This window comes from Amblyomma mixtum, chromosome 10 (assembly GCF_055824585.1).
Source record: "Amblyomma mixtum isolate Tamu chromosome 10, ASM5582458v1, whole genome shotgun sequence".
NCBI lineage: Eukaryota > Metazoa > Arthropoda > Arachnida > Ixodida > Ixodidae > Amblyomma > Amblyomma mixtum.
In genome coordinates, this window is record NC_143021.1 from 169563743 (window position 1) to 169583909 (window position 20167).

Here is a 20167-nt window from a genome sequence, read left to right on the forward strand (position 1 = left end):
CCTTTCTGCTAATGGAAAACCGAATCTGGATCCCAAAGCGGCTGTGTGCATGCTCTCATGCAGCGCGATTTGTTCCGGATACGCACACTTTCCGGCATTTGCTTGCGGGAAAATACCTGTGACACAGCAGCCGTCCGCGATACTGGATGAACTACGTTCCATTCGGCTTGAGCAAAGGACGCTTGCAGAAAAACTAACCAAACTTGCAGATAAGGTCAAGCTCGTTGAAGATAATGTGTCACTGGTTCTCCCACTAAAGCCTGAGGTAGAGTGTTTATCGCAAAGGTCTGAAAAGCTTGGAGCCGCACTGCAGTCATCTCATGATGATCTGGAAAACCAATCACGAAGGAACAATTTAATTTTCTATGGTATCCATGACAATGAAGATGAATCCTGGGAACAGTCTGAGAGTAACGTAATCTCATTCTGCGATGAAAAATTGAACATTTCTTTTCATGCTGCGGCTATCGAAAGGGCGCACAGACTAGGGCGTTATGGGCCAAGCAAGGAGCGGCCTGTGATCGTTAAATTCTTGTCTTTTAAAGACAAGAACCGTGCCCTTTCAAATGCCGGAAAACTAAAGGATACTAACTGGGCAATAAGCGAGGACTTTTCGGCTACAGTTTGGCAACAAAGGAAAAAACTTTTAAAGTTTGCTAAATAACGCAGAGGAAAACTTAACAATAAAACTTTAATGTACAACACTGAAACAGACACTATCACTTGTGTAGAGCAATAGCCATCACCTCACTCTTCAGTTGACTCTCGAAACGCTATTGAAAGTGAACTTGTCTGCATTGTCGTTAACTGCCGTAGCCTAAAAAATAAAACTGACCAATTTCACTCGCTCCTGGAAATAACAAATGCACATGTGGTAATCGGCACGGAGTCATGGCTGGAAAGCAACATAAGCGATAGCGAAATATTTCCTGCCACCTGTACTGCGTGTAGGAAGGATCGCAATGCACGCAGCGGTGCTGTGTTCATACTCGTTCATACCAGTTTAAGAAGTACGTCGATCAACCTAGAGGACTCCTGTGAAGCTGTCTGGTGCAGAATTCTGCTGGGCGATGGTACTTCATTAGCAGTTGGCTCTTTTTATAGGCCCCCAGGTTCTACCAGTGCAGAGCCATTTTTTCAACTTAGTAATGCATTATTAGCTTTAAAGGCAACATACATTATTCTAGGCGGAGATTTTAATATGCCTAGCGTACAATGGTCTTCTTTGCAACCAGTAATTCACACTAAATCCCTATTATATTACAGTCGAACCCGGATATATCGAATTCGAAGGGGATTGGAAAATAGTTCGATATAGCGAAAATTCGATATACAGATATAGGCTAAAACTGCACTCCCGATCATAACAAAATTGTGGCTTACCGTTTGGAACAGCCGCGAATCACATAGTGCACGCAATGTGAAAGCGCTTTATTTCGCGGAAAAAAAATCACTAATTTTGGGCTGCTTTTTCCCCTGGGAAACGAAGTTCAAAACACTGGCCTCGATCTTCTCGAGACTGTCCAGGTGCGAGAGCACAGTGCCTTCCATTTCGCCGCGACAGCGCCGAATCAAGCTAACGCTGACGGCAGTTCAGTGGCTGCGCACGGACGCGTTTCTTCGACAACACAGTTGCCCTCGTCGTCGCTGGGGTCGGCGTCTTGAACGCCAGTTACCGCTTGAAGTTCGCTGTCAGCGTTAAAGGGACCCTGAAATGGTTTCTTCAATCATATTTTATTGCAACAACTCTGTAGAGGTGGTCTCTGCGAGTATTCTAGTCTGATTCAGAAAGCTGCGCGTGGAACCAATAATTTACAAACAATTTTTCAAACTTGCCGCTCACAGCCGATTAGGGCGACACCTCACCGCGCGTTTTTACCCGCCCCTACCACTTGACGTAAACTGGGCAGCCTTGGCCATGGACTGGGCGACCCTTCTCATTGGCTCTGCCCATTGACGTCACGCGCAATTTTTGCAACATTTCATTTGAAACTGAGCACTGATGCTCCTTGAAATATTATTTTATTGATTGCTTATTATTTTTTTAAAACATACGTATACAGAGGTAAGAATCCAGCGCATTTCTTGAAATTAATGTGGTACTTCCGGTAAAGATGGAAATCCGTCTGCTCACAAAAGCATGTGTTTTCGTCAAATCTCGGCGCCCGCCTTTGCGAGTTTCCTAGCTGCGCCGACGAGTCGCTGCTATAGTGTACTAGAATTATATATATCGCTGCTGTCGTCACCCTGTGGGTCTCGGTATGGCGTGTACTAAAAGGCTCGAAGCCCATCTCAGCGGTGGCTGCACGCAGCCGCGCTTCGAGCTCCGGATCCATGCTGTTCGAGCAGCAATCAGGAGACAGATGTGCGAAAACTTGGACGGCGCGCCACCGATCGTCATCAGAAAGACTGCCAGCTATACTCGAGCAGCGACAAAGCATGCCTGCTTATGTTGGGAGCTTTCGGCAACGGCACCGCTCGCGGGCTCTCCGAGCGACGAGCTCTGCTGCTGCCTGGCTGTCGTGGTCGTCGCTAGGCCTATAGCTCGTTTCGCGTCGAAGAGGCAGCGGCCGGCGCTTCGGAAGTCGCCTGAGCTATAATAAAAGGCTTACTCTACACATCGCTTTACAGTCAACAGCATCATCTCACAATAAAGTAATAGTATGGTCACTTTCCGCGACGCCTTCAGCCGCGAAGCGAGCGGGCGCCAGGCGAGCCGGACCCCAACGTCAGGCCAGCGGCAGCTGCAAGGCGGTTGTGGCCAGAAATTTGCTCCTATCACAGTTGTTACCTTTACCAGCAGCTCAGTATTGGTCAGCGATCCTCAAAAATGACACATTTTTCACATTTCTTGGCCTAGGGTTTATTATTAACGTCAAGAACACTCTTTAGCTCATTTTTTATGACGCCGGCAGACCTGATCCAGGCCGGTCGGCCGGCCGGCATGCTCGGCGTACTTGACATATTCGCACAAGGAAATACAAAACAGCCATTCTACCAGAGATGATGCTTTCTAGATTCGAGCAACGACAACACGTCTGTTAAAAAGTGGATCTTTCGGCAACGACACCGACTGCGGCAACGCCGGGCGACGAACTGCGCGCTGGTCCCAGGCTGCCCTAGTCGTCGCTAGGCCTAATGGTTTCGCATCGCTGACGGCGCCTCGGAAGTCGCTTACTCTTCACATCGCTTTACTGCGAACTCGTCCCATAATAGAATATATATTCGATTTCCACGACGCCTTCAGCAACGGAGCTAGCAGGCGGCAGGCGAAGCGCCGCAGCAGCGCCAAAGCGGCTATGGGATAAAATTTGCTAGTATCGCATTCATCACTTGTACGATCAGCTCGGTATTGGCCAACGACCGTCAGAAGTGATGCATTTTTGACATGCATCTATCCCAGGGCTTGCTATAAACGTGACAAACAATACTAGCGCGTTTTTCACTCGCCGGCGGCCGGCGTCAAGGCTGGCAGGCCGGCGTCAAGGCTGGCAGGCCGGCCCGGTGTGGCTCGGCCCCGAGCGCCCTGAAGAGCGCGCTGTACAGGGTCGTCCACTCTTGGGGTGATCACCGCTCCCCGTGGCTGCGCTCCGCGGAGCGCCAGTGCGTCCGGCGCGGCCGCGCATCGAAGCAAAGCTGCGCATGCGCGGGGGGAACTAGGGGAGGTGCTTCGCGTCGTCTGCTACAGCGCTGGAGCGCGCCGCTCTTGCTTTGCTGTGAAGCGCACTTCACTGAGCTCCAGCGACTGAGGGACCGAGACGGCATCGCGGGAAAGAGCACTTTAATCGCAGCAGCGTATTGGTTTCGCCTAGAGCATGTGAACAGCCTGTTTCTTCACCGTCAGAAAGTCAATTCAATGCAGAAACTGAAACAAGCATCTCCGCAGATAAACGACTTAAGCATTGCCCCCCCCCCCCCCGATTGATGAGGATAAAATGACTAAAGCGCTATTCTTTTGCGCGCTGTGCTGGTGCTATTTTTTGTTGTTGCCGCAACTGTTAGTGCCGTGTGTCTGGAGATCCTATCAGGCGCGCTTTTCTTGGTTTAGGGCGATGACGTGATGAGCATAGTGCGCAGTTTCGTGCATCGCTTGATGCTATATCGAATTTGATTAATGGGGCTAATAAAACGGCCAACACCCGTCGCTCTGCAGATGGAATCCCACACATCCGGCACGCACGAAGGCTGATCAAACTATTTGGTCACCGCTGAGGCCTCTGGTTAATATAAACCGCTCGGGGTTTATTAACGTGCGTTTCCATAGCAGAGCCACGGGCGTTATTGCATTATGTCATTAAAATTACCGAGGTCACTTAACACTGCTTGCGTGCTGTGAATGCGAAATCATTTATGGGTCATCATGAATTCTGCTGCGTGTTCTATTAAAGGTTTCCCCCACCTTTACCATAAAGGCCTTTGTCCAGAAGGTCTTTGGCCTATAATCATTTACCACAAAAAGCGTTCGACCCGAAGGCATTTAACAATCTCATAATGACTATCAGCATTTATTATGCCCTTTACCTAAAGGCCTTTTAGCTAAAGGTATTTGTCCTAAATGCCTTTGACCTAAAGGTCTTTGCCATAAAACTTTTTTCTGAAGGCCTTTATTGTTTATCATTAGTGCCTTTCACCATTAATAATAATGTCCTTTACCTAAAGGTCTCTATTGCAAAGGCCTTTCACCTTAAGGACTTTGTCCTAAAGACCTTTCACTATTATCACTACTAACTATTAATACTGCTAACTATTATCCCGTACACACATCTCTGATGTCTAGGCTATATTTCAATTATGATGTCTGGCTTTCCTTGATTACGTCATCTGAGTTTTTGGACCACTTTTGCAAACAGCAACATCCGGGTTTCGTTGCCGATAAGCCATATAATGTCGCTATAAAGGTGAAATGTTATAGGGCAAAAGAAGGACGAACACAGATAGTCCATGGACAGGACAGCCGCTGCCCGCTCCTGGCCACAGGACAGCGCCTGTCCTGTCCATTGACTATCTGTGTGTTCGACCTTCTTTTTGAGTTGCAAAAGTTGACCTTTCTTCAGAATGAACCAAGCAGCCGTGGAACACGTTTTATTCTATATTGTCTCCATCGAAGTACTGCCTCCGCGGCTGCGGTTGAACCCGCAACGTTTGGATCAGGGGCAAGAGCGAAAGTCACTGAGTCACGGCAGCGGGTTTCTCAATGATACGAAGCCGCACAGCACCAGCGCGAGTTCAGCTTGAATCATGTCCGAGATGTATAGGATGGCGGTCTGTGGTAGCCGAGTCATGCGACCCGCTCTTATCAGCTTACGATGCTGATACGTGGCTGCTCATGACTGCTCAACGAAGGGGCTGGCCACTCTCAAGCGAATGATTCTCGGATTGTTCGTAAAAGCGAAGGCCAGCGGACGTTTTTACTCTGACCGCAGTTCTGTCGGCTTGCATGATCATCGTGCGATCAGCTTTGGAATATGGATTGCTTTTACTCTGACCGCAGTTCTGTCGGCTTGCATGATCATCGTGCGATCAGCTTTGGAATATGGATTGCTTTTATCTTTTGCTGCTTCCCATGCCCCTTCGGCGACAAAAACTCTTTGACAGCGCAGGCCCATTTCATTTCCCGGTGCACTTTCGAAAAGGTAGCCATGTCGCGGGTGCCAGAAAATGAAAGACGGCGCATTGTAGATCTCTGCCTTCAAAACTATTCCCAAAGAGTTATATCAGAGATGACTAATCGGCCATTTAAAACTGTGAATCGAATCATCCAGGCGTACAAAAAGGAAGGAAGAATTGCTGATGCTCCCCGTAAAGCCCGGCCCAAAGTGACCACGGAAGAGGACGACATGGCCATTGTTGCGGCGGTGGCTGACAACCCCACTTCAACTGTTCGCGAAATTAAGAATAACCTCGGGCTGGATGGCGTCTCAGACACGACTATCAAGCGTCGCCTCTACGCGGCAGGTCTGAAAAGCAGAACGGCGGCGCAAAAGCCAATAGTGAGCGCGGCCAACAAAGTAAAGCGCGTAAATTTCGCCCTTCAGCATGAGCAGTGGACCGAAAACGAATGGAGAAAAGTCGTCTTCACAGATGAGTCCACCTTTACAACAAGATGGGACCAGAGGCAGCGAGTTTGGCGCCCAGAGAACTGCCGGTAAGCATAATTAGCGTGAGCTCTCATGTCTTGCAAGTGCGCAGGAACTTTGCACAGATATGGAAACGAAGATGTTGATAGCTTGTTACTCTATTCAAAAAATTTCAATGATAGCATGTGTTCAAATTATAATTCATGTTGCGCTTTTTCTTCCGTGTTTTAAAGGAAATATTGAGCTAATAAATGTCATCTCGCAAGCCATATTTTCAGCGCAACGATTTTTGGGTTTCATCCCAGATTATATATACGTTTCTGTATCCCGTATTTACTTCCTGCCAAAGAGTTTAGAAAATTTTGAAACCAAAGACAATCTCCGATTTACTAGCGTTGTGCTGGACCCACGAGCGAAGAAATGTTTGCCTGAAGCTGGGCATAAATCGTGATCTATGTTGGTGCTTGTATTTTAGATTTAACGTCTTATGTCACATAGGCTATGTGAGACGCCATAGAACAGCGCGCTAAAAGAACCTTGACCGTCTAAGCGGTCTTTAAAATGTTATGATATCGCATACATCAAATGCGTTTTACATTTCGACCGCTCCTAACACGGCCGCCGCGGCCAGGTTTCGTTCCCGCGAGTTGGGATCGGTAGCCTGCGCCATATTGTAATGAGATCAAAAATGACAAAATGTGCGGCCACCGGGGTCTTTGTTCATTCCTTTCGTATTATATTCCGTGATAACCACTGGAATGACAGGAAAGGCACGGTGGCTGTATATTTGACTCTGGGGACGAGTTCAATTGCGTTTCAGCCTGTTAGTGCCAAGCCAAAATCTTAAGAGGTCAGAACATTTCGGTATTCATTACTCTCAGTCCAGACTCTGCATCTGCTTGTTTAAAAAAGGAAATACATTTTTTTTTTATAGATACATGCCGGAGTTTATCCAGCGGGTCGCAGCTAGCGGCCGCTCTGCTGTGAGCGTCTGGGGCGTAATGACTGCTGAAGGACTTGGACCTCTTGTTCAAATCCAGGGCCGCTTCAATGCGGACTCATACTGTTCAATCCTGGACGACGTGCTGCTGCCGTATCTAGTCGGAGGACCATTTCCGGACAATGAATTTATCCTGCAGCACGACAACTCTCCGATTCACAAGGCAAGAAAGGTCGGTGCCTACCTGGACGACCGTGGCGTGGCAGTTCTGGACTGGCCACCACAATCACCCGACATCAACGTCATCGAGAATGTTTGGGGCAGAATGAAATTTTCTATGGCACGCCGACAACTCCACAGCCTCTCAGCGGACGCGCTTTGGACAGCTGTGGAAGAGGAGTGGGATCGCCTTAGGTCCAACACTAGCTTTTGTCGTTCGCTGTACAGCTCCATGCCAAGCAGAATGCGAGCTGTCATTGACGGTGGTGGCGAAGCCACTCGCTACTGAACAGAGTAGAGTTTTAAGAAAGAACTGCTCTGCAATGACGCCAACAGCGATTAGAGCGAAGATATGGGCCCAGGAGAAAACAGACCAAAAAAAAGGCACACCAGTAAGCAAGAAACGCTCACATATCCATACCAAAGTATCGCACGAGCCCCATCGCTTGTCTCCTCCTTTCAACTTGGGTTATGCATTTTCCCCCCCCCCGACCACTTTTTCTGAGGTGAAGGGCACCCTCACAAGTACCGTCTTCAAGAGAGATGGTGACTCACTTCGTTTGTTTTCAGGCAGAAATAGTTGTGCCTCTTACGTCTAAAGTGTCATGTCTTTTACTCAACGTCTTTTCCGTGTCTAACTGTGCAGAAAATGTTTTTGTAAATATATGTCACTCATTTCTTTCCTCTTTCACTTGACTTCTCTGTGTTGCTTCTTTCTCACAGAATACAGCTTAATTGTAAGCTAGAAAACAGACACATAGCTTTTCCCCTCCAACCGCCTATTCAAAACGAACACAAACAGCATTCTCAGACAGTGTGCATTGATCCCAGAGACTCAAAAAAGAAAAAAGAAACGTCAGTGCTACCTGCCTTACAACAGCTTATGAATGTAATAATCAAAGAATTGATTTGCGATTAATCTACCTTAGAATGCGACTTCCCGCGTCAGGTATCCCACAACGAACCGGAACTGCTTCGGCGATTTTACATCAAGTGATGGTAATCAAAATAATTTGTTAGTTGGTTTGTTTATCGGGTTTAACGACATTAAGCGACTCAGGATATGTGGGACGCCATAGTGGAGGGCTCCGGAGAATTTCGACCACCTGGGGTTCTTTAACGTGCAATGACATCGCACAGTACAAAGGCGCCTTGCGTTTCGTCTTCATCGAAACGCGGCCGGGATCGAACCCGCACCCTCGGGATCAGCAGTCGGAAGCCCTAACCACTGAGCCACCGCGGCTTCACATGACGTAAATAAGTTGTATTTTTTATCGGATCTAGAAATATGACTATGGGGCGTAAGGTTGCGACCCTTTGATCGCAGAAATCAGTTGCTATGCCGGACAGCGCAGTGTCGCACATCCCGTAAAGCGATCCACGAACACCTACGAGCGACATTAACACAACAATAAAATAGCCGCGGAGAAGCTGAGATCACTGATTAGCTTCTGTCAAAGTACTGTTTTTATTGCCCGGCTTAATGGTAGAAGAAATGACAAGCAAATGAACAAAATATATATACGAGTGAACAATCGCTCAATTTTTTTTTCCTGATTTTACACGGATGTTGGCCATTTTATTAGCCCCATTAATCAAATTCGATATAGCATCAAGCGATGCACGAAACTGCGCGCTATGCTCATCACGTCATCGCCCTAAACCAAGAAAAGCGCGCCTGATAGGATCTCCAGACACACGGCACTAACAGTTGCGGCAACAACAAAAAATAGCACCAGCACAGCGCGCAAAAGAATAGCGCTTTAGTCATTTTATCCTCATCAATCGGGGGGGGGGGGGCAATGCTTAAGTCGTTTATCTGCGGAGATGCTTGTTTCAGTTTCTGCATTGAATTGACTTTCTGACGGTGAAGAAACAGGCTGTTCACATGCTCTAGGCGAAACCAATACGCTGCCGCGATTAAAGTGCTCTTTCCCGCGATGCCGTCTCGGTCCCTCAGTCGCTGGAGCTCAGTGAAGTGCGCTTCACAGCAAAGCAAGAGCGGCGCGCTCCAGCGCTGTAGCAGACGACGCGAAGCACCTCCCCTAGTTCCCCCCGCGCATGCGCAGCTTTGCTTCGATGCGCGGCCGCGCCGGACGCACTGGCGCTCCGCGGAGCGCAGCCACGGGGAGCGGTGATCACCCCAAGAGTGGACGACCCTGTACGTCATCACGACGCTGCCGCTCTCCGTGCTCGCTTTGGCTCCCGCTTCCCGTCGTTGCGTCTGCCGCGCGCGGCTCGTCGTTGACATCTAGCAAGTTGCACGCAGGCGATGAGCTGCGATCGGGTGTTGCGACGCCGTTCGCAACAGCGCACCGCAGTGAATCGCACTCACTTTCGCACATGTGTCTGCGACCACCGGAAGTAAATAATGGCGATTTCCACTGGTCGTGCTGGAGCAGCTTTTCTTGCTCCGTGGCGACGAATTCGAGTTCCACTGGTCGACCTGGACCGACCGCGCGAATTCCGCTGGTCGTTTGGAGCAACTCCGTTCAATACGGAGCGCACTAGGTTGATCCGCCGACCAGCGGCGGATCTCACCGGAACCTGTAGTCGGCGATGTCGTCACTTCCGAAACAAACGTGTGATTTTTGCTTATTTTTAGCGCGCGCAGGAATGTCAGCAGGAAACACTGAGCGCTGTTTCTTTCGCGTGCGTTTGGTGCGCGTATGTCGTCTGCGTCTTCTCCATCATACGATTCGTTTTCGCACGCCAAGAAGGAAAATGCTGCCAAGAAAGAAAAGTCATCTGCTCCGGCCGTTGCCCCAAAAAGAAGCTGACACGCAGGGTCTGTTTGCAGTCTTTTCGCGAGGACAGCAATCGGTACACACTTCATGCCGGCTGGCAACATGACTCAGTGAAAAATCTAGCTGGGCGAGTTGGCAAACCGTCGCACCGTAAACCGTTCCGTACCGTAAGCACTCTGCAGACATGCGAGATGTATTCATTTATGAACTTACCTAGAGAACAACTGTGCTCCTGTTTGCCTACGAGGTTCACCAAAATGCGGTGCACATGAACAAAGCGACTGGGTTCCGTCGCGAAAGATGCGCTTGCTCACCGCCGCCGTCTCGTCGTCTGCATACGAGTATTTTGGCGCCAGAATTGCCAGACCTCAACTTCCGAAACCAGTACTTCCGCTGCGCGCTCTGCATGTTCCGCTGGTCGACGACGGTCGCTGCCCTCCGAGGCGGTTTGGGGCGCTCTTTTGCGATTCGAGCGCCTCGCTTCAGATCCACCAGTGGAAATCGCCATAAGCAGAGCGCCATTGCCTGACGTATGCATGGGCGGAGCATCGGCCCGTCTTTTCTTTTTTTTTTTCGGAGCGAGCCCCGCGTGTATGAGTTGAGGGTGGTATGTGGGGGAGAGGAGGAACATCATTTTTAATCGGCGATATCTTCGGTGTTGATGGAGTTCGCTTAACAATTTTTGCGGTGCGGCGACAAGTGATGGAATACCGATCTCTCGTGGGCTTTTGCTAACCTTGGCAAAGAGCTTTTCAGGGTCCCTTTAAAGTCCCACTTCGGACGGAACGGGGTCGAGAAAATTGGACAAGTCGCGAAACGCGTCGTCCAAGCACTCATCGTCATCTAAATTTTCCGGACATTCATCTCCAGCCACTTCAAGGCCTGCTTCACGTCGCGCGTTGAAACACAGGCACACACAAAAAAAAAAAAACACGCGAGGCGCAGATGGAGCGATAAGAGCGAAGCCTATGCGAGCGGCAGTCAACGAGGCTGCGAAGGAACGACGGAGGGAAAAGAAAGAGCAGGGAGAAAGATCGGCGCTCTGGGCTTCGTTTTTTTTTTTTTTTTTCTGAGCTCTCTCTTTTCCCCAGACCCACGAAGTGCCCACGAGCGACCGTTTTCTCTCTCTCTCTTTCCCCAAGAAGCGTGTCGGCGCGCGTCTCCATGCCGCGCTCTCTCTTCGCTGAGCTCCAATGACCTTGACGGAGCACATGCCGGCGGTACAGGAGGAGCGGGAAAGCTCGCGCCGGTGGGGCGCAAAAACGGGGAACAAAAAAAAAAAAAAAGGGCCCTGCGCCTGCTGACTGACTGCGGAAATGTTCTCTGCTGAGGCGGCTGAGGACCGGACAGGAATGTCTTTGGGGAAAGCGCGCCTTCCAGGGGCGCGGCGCGGCGTTCGATATATCCAATGTCCGGCGAAAATGCAATTCGATATACAACGCAACTGTCCTATACTTTTACATAGTATTTTCAAGGGGGTAATCTGTGCGTTCGATATAGCCAATAATTCGAAATATGCGGGTTCGATATATCCGGGTTCGACTGTATAGCCACTCATTATTCCAGCTTGTTCAAACCCCTCCTTCTTTTCAGCAGTGACCCCAGCCTAGTCTCATCTGCCACAACACTGCCAGGAATAAGCGATCGTGATGTAGTTCCAGCAAAACTGTCCTGCAATGCAATGAAGTGCCAGCCCTCTCAAGCACGCCTCGATGCGTTTTTTCCTGACTTCCTTTCACATGGATCGTCCCTGAATATGGATTCTTTCTGGAACTTGTTTGAAACTAAAATCTTATCCCTGACACACACTTTCATCCCGTCCCGCCTCATGTCAGCCAAGCGTCATGGCGATAAGCACTGGATGAATAGACAGTTGCGACCTATGATTAACAGACGTAAACGCCTGTTTCGTAGATAGTGCATGTGATACACCTGCGCTAACTCTGTATTCCGAGCTGAAAAAGCAAACTAAGAACATATCCAATGAAATACGCAAGGCTAAAAAGGCATACTTGAACACACTTGGGCAAAGGCTAAAACAAACCCAAAGGAAGTCTAGAAATATGTTAAAAGTATAAGAAACACGAGCGCCACTCTGCCTGACATACTAGATGGAACTGATTTTGTTAAAGATTCGAAAGGCAAAGCTTCAATCTCTATTTCCAGTCAGTGTTTTCTGCTTATATTAATACACAGACGGTCGTTCAGTCTCCAAGCACCCTGACCAGAATGAATGATTGAAATTTCTGAACGGGGAATCATGCTTTTATTACAGAAAATTAAGGTTACATCAGCACCAGGGCCTGACAACATTTCCAATTACGTTTTGAAAAATTGTGCTGCTGCAGTTGCCCCATACTTAGTTGCACTATTTCAGAAATCTTTAGAAACTTGTGATTTACCTCGACTGGAAAACCGCCAATGTCGCTCCAATATATATAAAAGCGGTGATAAAAATAAAGCATGTAACTATCGGCCCACATCTCTTGACACTTGAGCATGTCATATATACCCAGCCATCTACAAAACAATAACTTTTTCTGTTCGACACAACATGGATTTAGGTCCGGCTTCTCGTGTGAAACACAGCACGTAGAATTCACCCATGACATTTCCGTTTCCTGAAATTCCGTGGGTCAGATAGATTGTATTTTTTAGACTTTCGAAAAGCGTTCGATTTAGTTGCCCACAACCTGTTACTACAGAAGCTTTCACATTTAAATATCCCTACTATACACTCCTAACCTGGATCCAGGCATATCTTATCGGAAGGAAACAATGCGCAGTTTACGACGGAATCAGTTCTGCAAGTGTGGGCGTGACTTCAGGTGTTTCGCAGGAATCGGTTTTAGGTCCTCTTCTTTTTTAATATTTATACAGTAATCCCTTGTTATAAGGAAGTCAGCGGGACGGCGAAAAAATTCGTTATAAGCGATAATTCGATATAAGCGACCGCTCGAAAAAAAGCTAAAACAGTCGTGATTTAATTGCGCCACAACTGCGAGGAAGCTGGCGGATGACGCCGCGCGGCGTCTGCCAGCTGTGGCGGTTCCTAGGCAACGGCTCAAGGTCGGTCTCTGTGCCTCCTCGGAGCAGCGCCACAGCGAAATCGCCAGTTCGTCGCCAATTTAGCTTTCGCTACAAAATTTGCTCGTAGCACATTTGTTACTTCTCTCAGCAACTCAGTATTCGTCAGCGATCCTCAAAGATGATACACTTCAAATTTCTTATACCAGAGTTTATTATCTATATCAAGAACAAGCTTTAGCTCATTTTTGTGATCCAGACGGGATCCAGGCTGATCGACAGGCCGGCAGGCTCGGCTTACTTCCCGTTCACACAAGAAAAATACAAAGCAGCCATGCTGCCATAAAGTCTGCCTCCTAAATTCGAGCAACGACAGCATGCCTGTGCAAGAGTGGAGCTTTCGGCAACGACGCCGCCTGCAGGAACGCCGGGTGACAAACTGCGCGCTGCTCCCCGACTGCCCTGGTCGCCGCTAAGCCTAGCCGGTTTCGCATCGATGCCGCAGCTGTTAGCGCTTCGGGACTGGCCAGCACTCAAATAAAGGCACTACACCCGGCACCCCTTTACTGTCAACCGGCCCCATAATAAAAGAAACTTTAGATTTCTGCGACGCCTTCAGCAACGGAGCTAGCTAGCAGACGGCAGGCGAACCGCATCAGGCAGGAGCAGCACCAAAGCGGATGAAATTTGGTTGTATCGCAGTTATCACCTCTACCCCCAGGGCTTGCTATGAACTTGAACAAACAATACTATCGCGTTTTACAGACGCCGGCGGCCAGCACCAAGGCTGGCAGGCCACAACCGGTCTCGGCGCGCGCTCGTCGAGACCGGCCGTGGGCAGGTCGGCCCGGCTCAAAGGAGCGCGCCCTACGTCATCATGACGTTGCGGCTCTCCGCGCTCGCGTTGGCTCCCGCTAACCATTATTGCGTTTGCCGCGGGCGGCCCGTCGTTGACATGGCGCAGGCGGCGAGATACGATCGGACGCTGCGATGACGTTCGCAACTTCGCGCCGCGGTGAATCGCGCTAGCTTTTCGCACATGTGTCCCCGCCGTAACAACAAAATTCAGTGACCCTGACACGCATTTAGACCGTTTGTCTTGTTGTTTGGCGCGAATCGAGTATGACTGGTCACTTTTCCGTATCCAAGACACCGCGGTTTTCTGGCATCGCAAAGCGCGAGGAAAAATTCATTTTCGTGTGGATTATGCCACGGGGAACACCAGGAATGCGCTTCCGACCGAGATTAACGGTTCGGGCGCGCTGCACCATGGAATTTGGCCCCGCTGAGCAGGGGACACTCGGCACTCTCTTGGTGCCCATTACTAGGCAGGTCATCGATCGTAGGTTTGGTACTTTTGTGGCCTGTTCTATGCCTGCATGGGTCTAATTCGTCGGCGGTATTAATTTGGCACTGCATGCGCAAAGGGTCGCCGCCACGGCAGCGATGCCTGCGCTCGGCGGTGGCGATGCCTCCGCTTGCCACTTCGCTCTAAGCGGGTCAAGCTCTTCGTGCGCTTCGAGTAATGCGGCTTAAAATGCATGCGTTTGGGTCAGGACCGGAAGAAATTTGGAATAAAGCGATATTTCGAGTAAAGCGATTTCGTTATAACGAGGGATTACTGTAAATGATCTCACTAGCAACATTTCAATTAAAATCAGACTTTATGCAGACGACTGCTGTATCTTCGGAAGCAGATGCCGCTATTTTACAACAGGACCTCTCTTGGTGCGAAAAATGGAATATGACGCTAAATCTCTCCAAATGTAATCTCATCCGGTTTACGAAAAAGAAAAATTTTACAGACTATTTTCTTGGCAGCTCCGACATATCTGCTGTTTCAACTTATAAGTACTTGGGAGTCTTTTTCTCGGCTGACCTCTCATGGAACACACATGTCAATTATATAACGGCTAAAGCCAGCCACACATTAAACTTCCTCTGACGGAACTTCAGGGATGTGCCAATTCCACTCAAGGAGACGTTATTCATGTCCAACGTATGCCCTCCACTTGAATAAGCTCGCACCGCTTGGGACCCGCATACAAAACAGAATATTGAGGAACTGGAGCGTGTTCAAAAACGGACTTCTAGGTTTGTCTCCGGCGATTTCGATTTCGAAAAAAGCTCTTCTTTTTTTGCGCGACAAGTTGGGGTGGCCGTTACTTGAAAAAAGGAGAAAATATCTGAGACTCTCTTTCTTTTATAATGTTCTTAATGGAAAAAGTGATATTCCAAAAGAGAAATACATACATGAGCCAAGTTAGGTTTCCGCCCGCACCGACCACCCACTAAAAGTGCGCGAGTACAATTCCCGAATTAACTCATTCAAACATAGTTTTTTCCCAGCACATGATTGGAACAGTCTGCCTGCACAAATTGGTGCTTCCCCTGCCACACCTTTTTACAGCGCTTTGCAAAACCACCTGTTGATATGATTGTATTAAGTTAAAATGACTGCTGGTATCACATATGATATCAGTGTAGCAATAGCTATTACCCTGGTGCATTGTGTTCTAGTTTTGTGCAGCTAAAACAGTGTTGTATTTTGAATGTAATTTTCTCCGCGTCTGTCGCGGGCGTGTTTTTCTTTCTGCAATGTTCTTTTCATTTTTGCCTCTACTCCTATAGTCCATATGTTTTCTCAGTATACTGCATCATTTGCCTCAATTACTGTATTTTTATCTGTTGTTTCTTTGATGTTTCCCCCCTACAACAATGCCACAGTGGGGGCGCTGTAGGTATTTTCTCCCTTTCATTGCCTTCTTCAGGTCCACCTTTCCTTCCGTGCACTCCTTTCACTTTCCGCAGCAAGCTTTCAGCTACGCTGCTGAGCATCAGAACTGAAGAAATCGTGTGAGCATCAGATGGAGACAAGTTTTCGGCGGCAGATTGAAAGGCTAAAAAATGCGGACTACCCCGTTCTGATGCTCAGCAGCGTAGCTGAAAGCTTGCTGCGGAAAGTGAAAGGAGTGCACGGAAGGAAAGGTGGACCTGAAGAAGGCAATGAAAGGGAGAAATTAGCAGTGGTTCTGTATGTTCATGGATTGACCCACAACCTCATGAAGATTGGCAAGAGGCACGGGGTCCGGGTTGTTTGCTCTGCACCGAACAAGACAATGAGCATGTGTGCTCGAGTCAACAGGCAAAAGAAGCAGCAATGCCAGATCGCACACCGAACAAGATTCAGCGAATGTGTTAAAGGTGTGGTTTACAATATCCCTCTGGCCTGTGGCAAACAGTATATAGGGCAGACGGGAAGGTGCCTTAATGATAGGATAAGAGAACATGCATCATCGCTATCAGGTGCCCCAAGCAGCAATCTAGCCCTGCATTGCAGAGATTGTAAAGAAAACAAGAAAGGCAAAAAAGAGCGCAAGTGTGAGCCCAAGTTGCATGAAGTTCAAGTCATGGAAAGATACGCAGACCAAGTGACACGTGAGATCCTTGAGGCATTGGCGAGACGAGAAACAGGACAGCGGTGCGTTAGTACACCATCAATCTCTCTATCAAGAAAAGAAATTTCCTTCTTGAACGAACCCCACGGGAGATAAAAGCAAGATCTTTTTGACAAGGAAACAAAAAGCGCGGGTTTTCCAATAAAATTTTAGTTGACAGTCAGCTTCGTCCACGTTTTGTGTGTTCCTTTCGGTGTCTGCGTTTTGTTATTTCGGCTGTTCCCACCAAGAAGCAATAAACTTGCTTCTCAATGTTTTGAGGGGCAAGATGTGCAGAGAGCACATATCGTTTGTTAGGGGCTGACTGCGATCACAGCGCCGTTGTGAGGTAGAATTGCGCGCCGGAACTTGGGGGAGGTCGCAGTGCAAAGGCACTCATCTCGGGTTCCAGCCTCCAGACTATGCCATCTGTTCGCCGGCAATTTCTTTGTTGCAAGCGCAGTTATGTCGACGGGAACTGGTTCTTCCACATCAGAAACGAGCCAGAACTCAGTTCAGTGATTTCTAGTTACCCTTAGTGCCACAAAAATATGCCAAAAATGTTTTTCTCCGATTTCTCAAAACTGAAATTTTGGCACATTCAGATTTTTGGAGGTGCGTTATCTCCAGTTCTATATCAGCTATTAGTATAATTCATTTTTGTGCTATAAAGATAAATGCACAGGTTGTGCAGTAAGGCTAACTTTAAACCACTGCTTCCTTGGGAAAATTTTCAAAATAAATCTTTTGTCTCAATCATCAAAATTAGCTTTTTCTTTGTCATGTTTGACCAGCTGCAACTTTCGTTCAAGTCGTCCTAGAATGCTCATTTATGCCTTATTGCACTCCTTGGTGACTCTCGATCATTTATAAGCATTACTCTTCTCCACAAGGTCTTATGTTAATTAACCAAGCTTCCTCCAAACAAAAGACATACTTTCCATGATGAATATAAAACTTACTGCTGCAAGAGGAAAACCATTTGCAGTTTTAGAATAAGCACACGAAGATGCACAAACAGTGAAAGTTTGGTGTAAATCTGTCCATAAATAAAGAAAATAGTTCTAAGTCCCCCCTTAAGATGATAACGTTCCAACTTGCCCAGTGTTCTGTTCTCGTTAACAAATTTTGCCAATGCTTCCCCTCCTCCGCACAGAGGAATGAGCCAGCTGCACTCACAACACCTCTCGGGCCCCCCCCCCCCCCACCCGCCAGGTGATGTTTGGTTGAGTGCGAGGGCTCCATTGGGAGTCGGAAAACACCTTCGGTGTCTCGTGGAAAATACCCCTCCATGGCCCTGACAATATGGCCCTTCAGTGTCGCTACGCAGAGAAAACGCCCTTCTCCAGCGTCAGCAGGAATGGCAGCAAAGCGAGTACAGTGAGCCCACTTTTCCCCCCACAAGCCAACACCCATTTGGGGGTTCATCGCACGGGGGAAAAAACGCCAGCATAGAGCTGAAGTGCACCCGCCCCGCATGCCTCTCCATCCAGCTACTGTCAAAGAAAAAAAACACGCGCTCAACCTTGTTCCGTGTCACCGGCGTTCAACATTGTTCACTTCGAAGGGTGTGCAATTCTGTGATAGTCAACCGAATCACGGTGAGATAAAGCGAATGCACTGCATGTTTTCCACCCGAGGTGAGTGTGTGTGATGTGCATGTTTAAGTATCAGCTGTGCTGTGAGAGGTATTTGCGCTCCCGATCTCGAGCTTGGGGGTCCCATCATGTGTGTCGTGCGTTTGGATCCCACCGGTAACTGGTTGTTTCCTTCCTTTGCTTTGTCACCAACTGCCTTTGAATGATTGCCCCCACTGAGGAACACGCCAACTTAAAAACGCACCAAGCACCTCCTACGCCGCTTCGTTGTGCTTCCAGAGGATGTTTTATAACCTCCGATCCTCAAGCGCTCCCCTCAGGGGCTCTGCCAGGTTTGCCCCACCCTTAGGAGCTCCATTCAAAAGACAAATAATAATAATAATAACAATGATAATAATCATAATAATAATAATAATAATAATAATAATACAGATTTATTCATCCCAACGATCAAATGGGCTGATGAAAAAAGCGAGCAAGGCTTGACGAGCCCTTGGCCCCTACAGATACAAAAGCATCAGGGGAACAAAGAATACATATTACGCAACAGTATCACAATAACAAAAATAGCACTACAAACTTATGATGCAAACACTGAATCAAAAGGAAAAATGAAAAGATTATAGAACCAGACTAATTCTGGAAGCGCAGGAAATGCTTACAAAGGTCACGGATCAGCATACTCATTACGTCAATATTTTTATGATGTAACGTGTTCAGGCAGCTGGAAGGCAATCATTTGTAATCCGTAGTTTGTTCTTGGAGCTTTAGTCTGCTACGGGGAGTGTTGTCTAGTGTGATAGAGCTTTTCGCTCGGCGTTAGGCAGGCCAGTGTCCCCAAATAATCAATGCGACGAAGTAGCTACTTCTTATGCCTCGAAAGAAGTTGAAAACAGTGGATGCCAAAAATTTTCATAATACATGCATCTTCAAAGTACTGGTTTGTATGCTGGTTGAAACTTGGCAGGAATATGCACCTTATCGCCTTCTTTAGAAGCAGATAAATTTTATCAAGATTATTCAGAGTGGTCGTCTCCCAGATGAGGTGGCAGTAGTTCAAATGAGATAAAAGCAAATATGAGTTCCTTAATCCTCGCAGGAGGCATTGTTTCCAGGCGATACAGGCGGCCTACGACTGGAGCGAGTTTCGAAACGACGTTATCGGCCGCACAGAAGTAGGGCCCCTTAACCACCACTGGCACACCATGCAGAGCGTACGTGCGAGAATGCCCACCCTGGTCTCAGGACCTCCTCGGGGACACTGATGCAGTGGGTGCTTTTCAGGTGGGAGCTGAGGAAGTCCTGCCTGGGCCGGGCGTCCATCACCAGCACCGTGGTGCCGCTGTCCTGCAGCATCTCGAGCAGCTGGAACGCCGACAGCTGCGTCGTGGCTGGCACGGCCGCAGGCGGAGCCGACAACTCGGGCACTGTGCAGGAGAAGCACCCACTTGCAACTGCGCACTGTTTCAAAGCCAGCTGCCATGCTGCACTGAATCCCGGGGACACACTTGGCCGTCTCATTTGTAGCTTCTGCAAAAATGGCCAACTGGATTCACGACACACTGCTCCTCTCTTCAGCCATCGCGTACAGAAACAGTACATCATCATCAGCCCGACTACGCCCACTGCAGGGCCTCTCCCATGTCTCTCCAGTTAACCCTGTCCTCTGCCAGTTGCGACCACCGCATCCTCGCAAACTTCTTAATCACATCCGCCCACCCAACTTTCTGCCGTCCCCTGCTACACTTGCCTTCTTATCTCCCCTCCGCATTACATGCCCTGCACAAGCCCATTTCTTCCTCTTGATTTCCACTAGGATGTCATTAACCCGCGTTTGTTGCCTCACCCACTCCGCCCGCTTCCCATCTCTTAAAGGTGCAGTGAAGAGGAGGCACTCCACGTGTTGGTCGACTCCGCACACCATACAGGGAGAATTTAAAAAAAAGAAAAGGCGGGAGCTGGACATTAATCTGCATTAATTAGGGAAATCGGCCACACAGGGCAATAAGTTGAGGTTTATAAGAATGCTCGGAACGTGTAGATGGAGTTCCAGCGGCAGAAAGACGAGTTCAGATTCCTCTTCACTGCACCTTTAACGTTACCCTCATTTTTGTGCTTCAGC

General features: G+C 48.4%; 1 protein-coding gene across 6 annotated transcripts in view; it reads right to left on the reverse strand.

Annotated features, from left to right (window-relative positions):
* LOC149327703 (ubiquitin carboxyl-terminal hydrolase 8-like) overlaps nucleotides 1–20167 on the reverse strand; it is a 269416-nt gene that overhangs the window by 164699 nt on the left and 84550 nt on the right. For all 6 annotated transcript variants that reach the window (XR_016285926.1, XM_089562390.1, XM_089562388.1 and 3 more), the window contains one exon: nucleotides 19280–19472. Coding sequence is in view for 5 of the 6 variants with exons in the window: in XM_089562390.1 (XP_089418516.1) it covers nucleotides 19280–19472 (193 nt within the window). In the remaining variant the exon portion in view is untranslated. The remainder of the gene's footprint in view (nucleotides 1–19279; nucleotides 19473–20167) is intronic.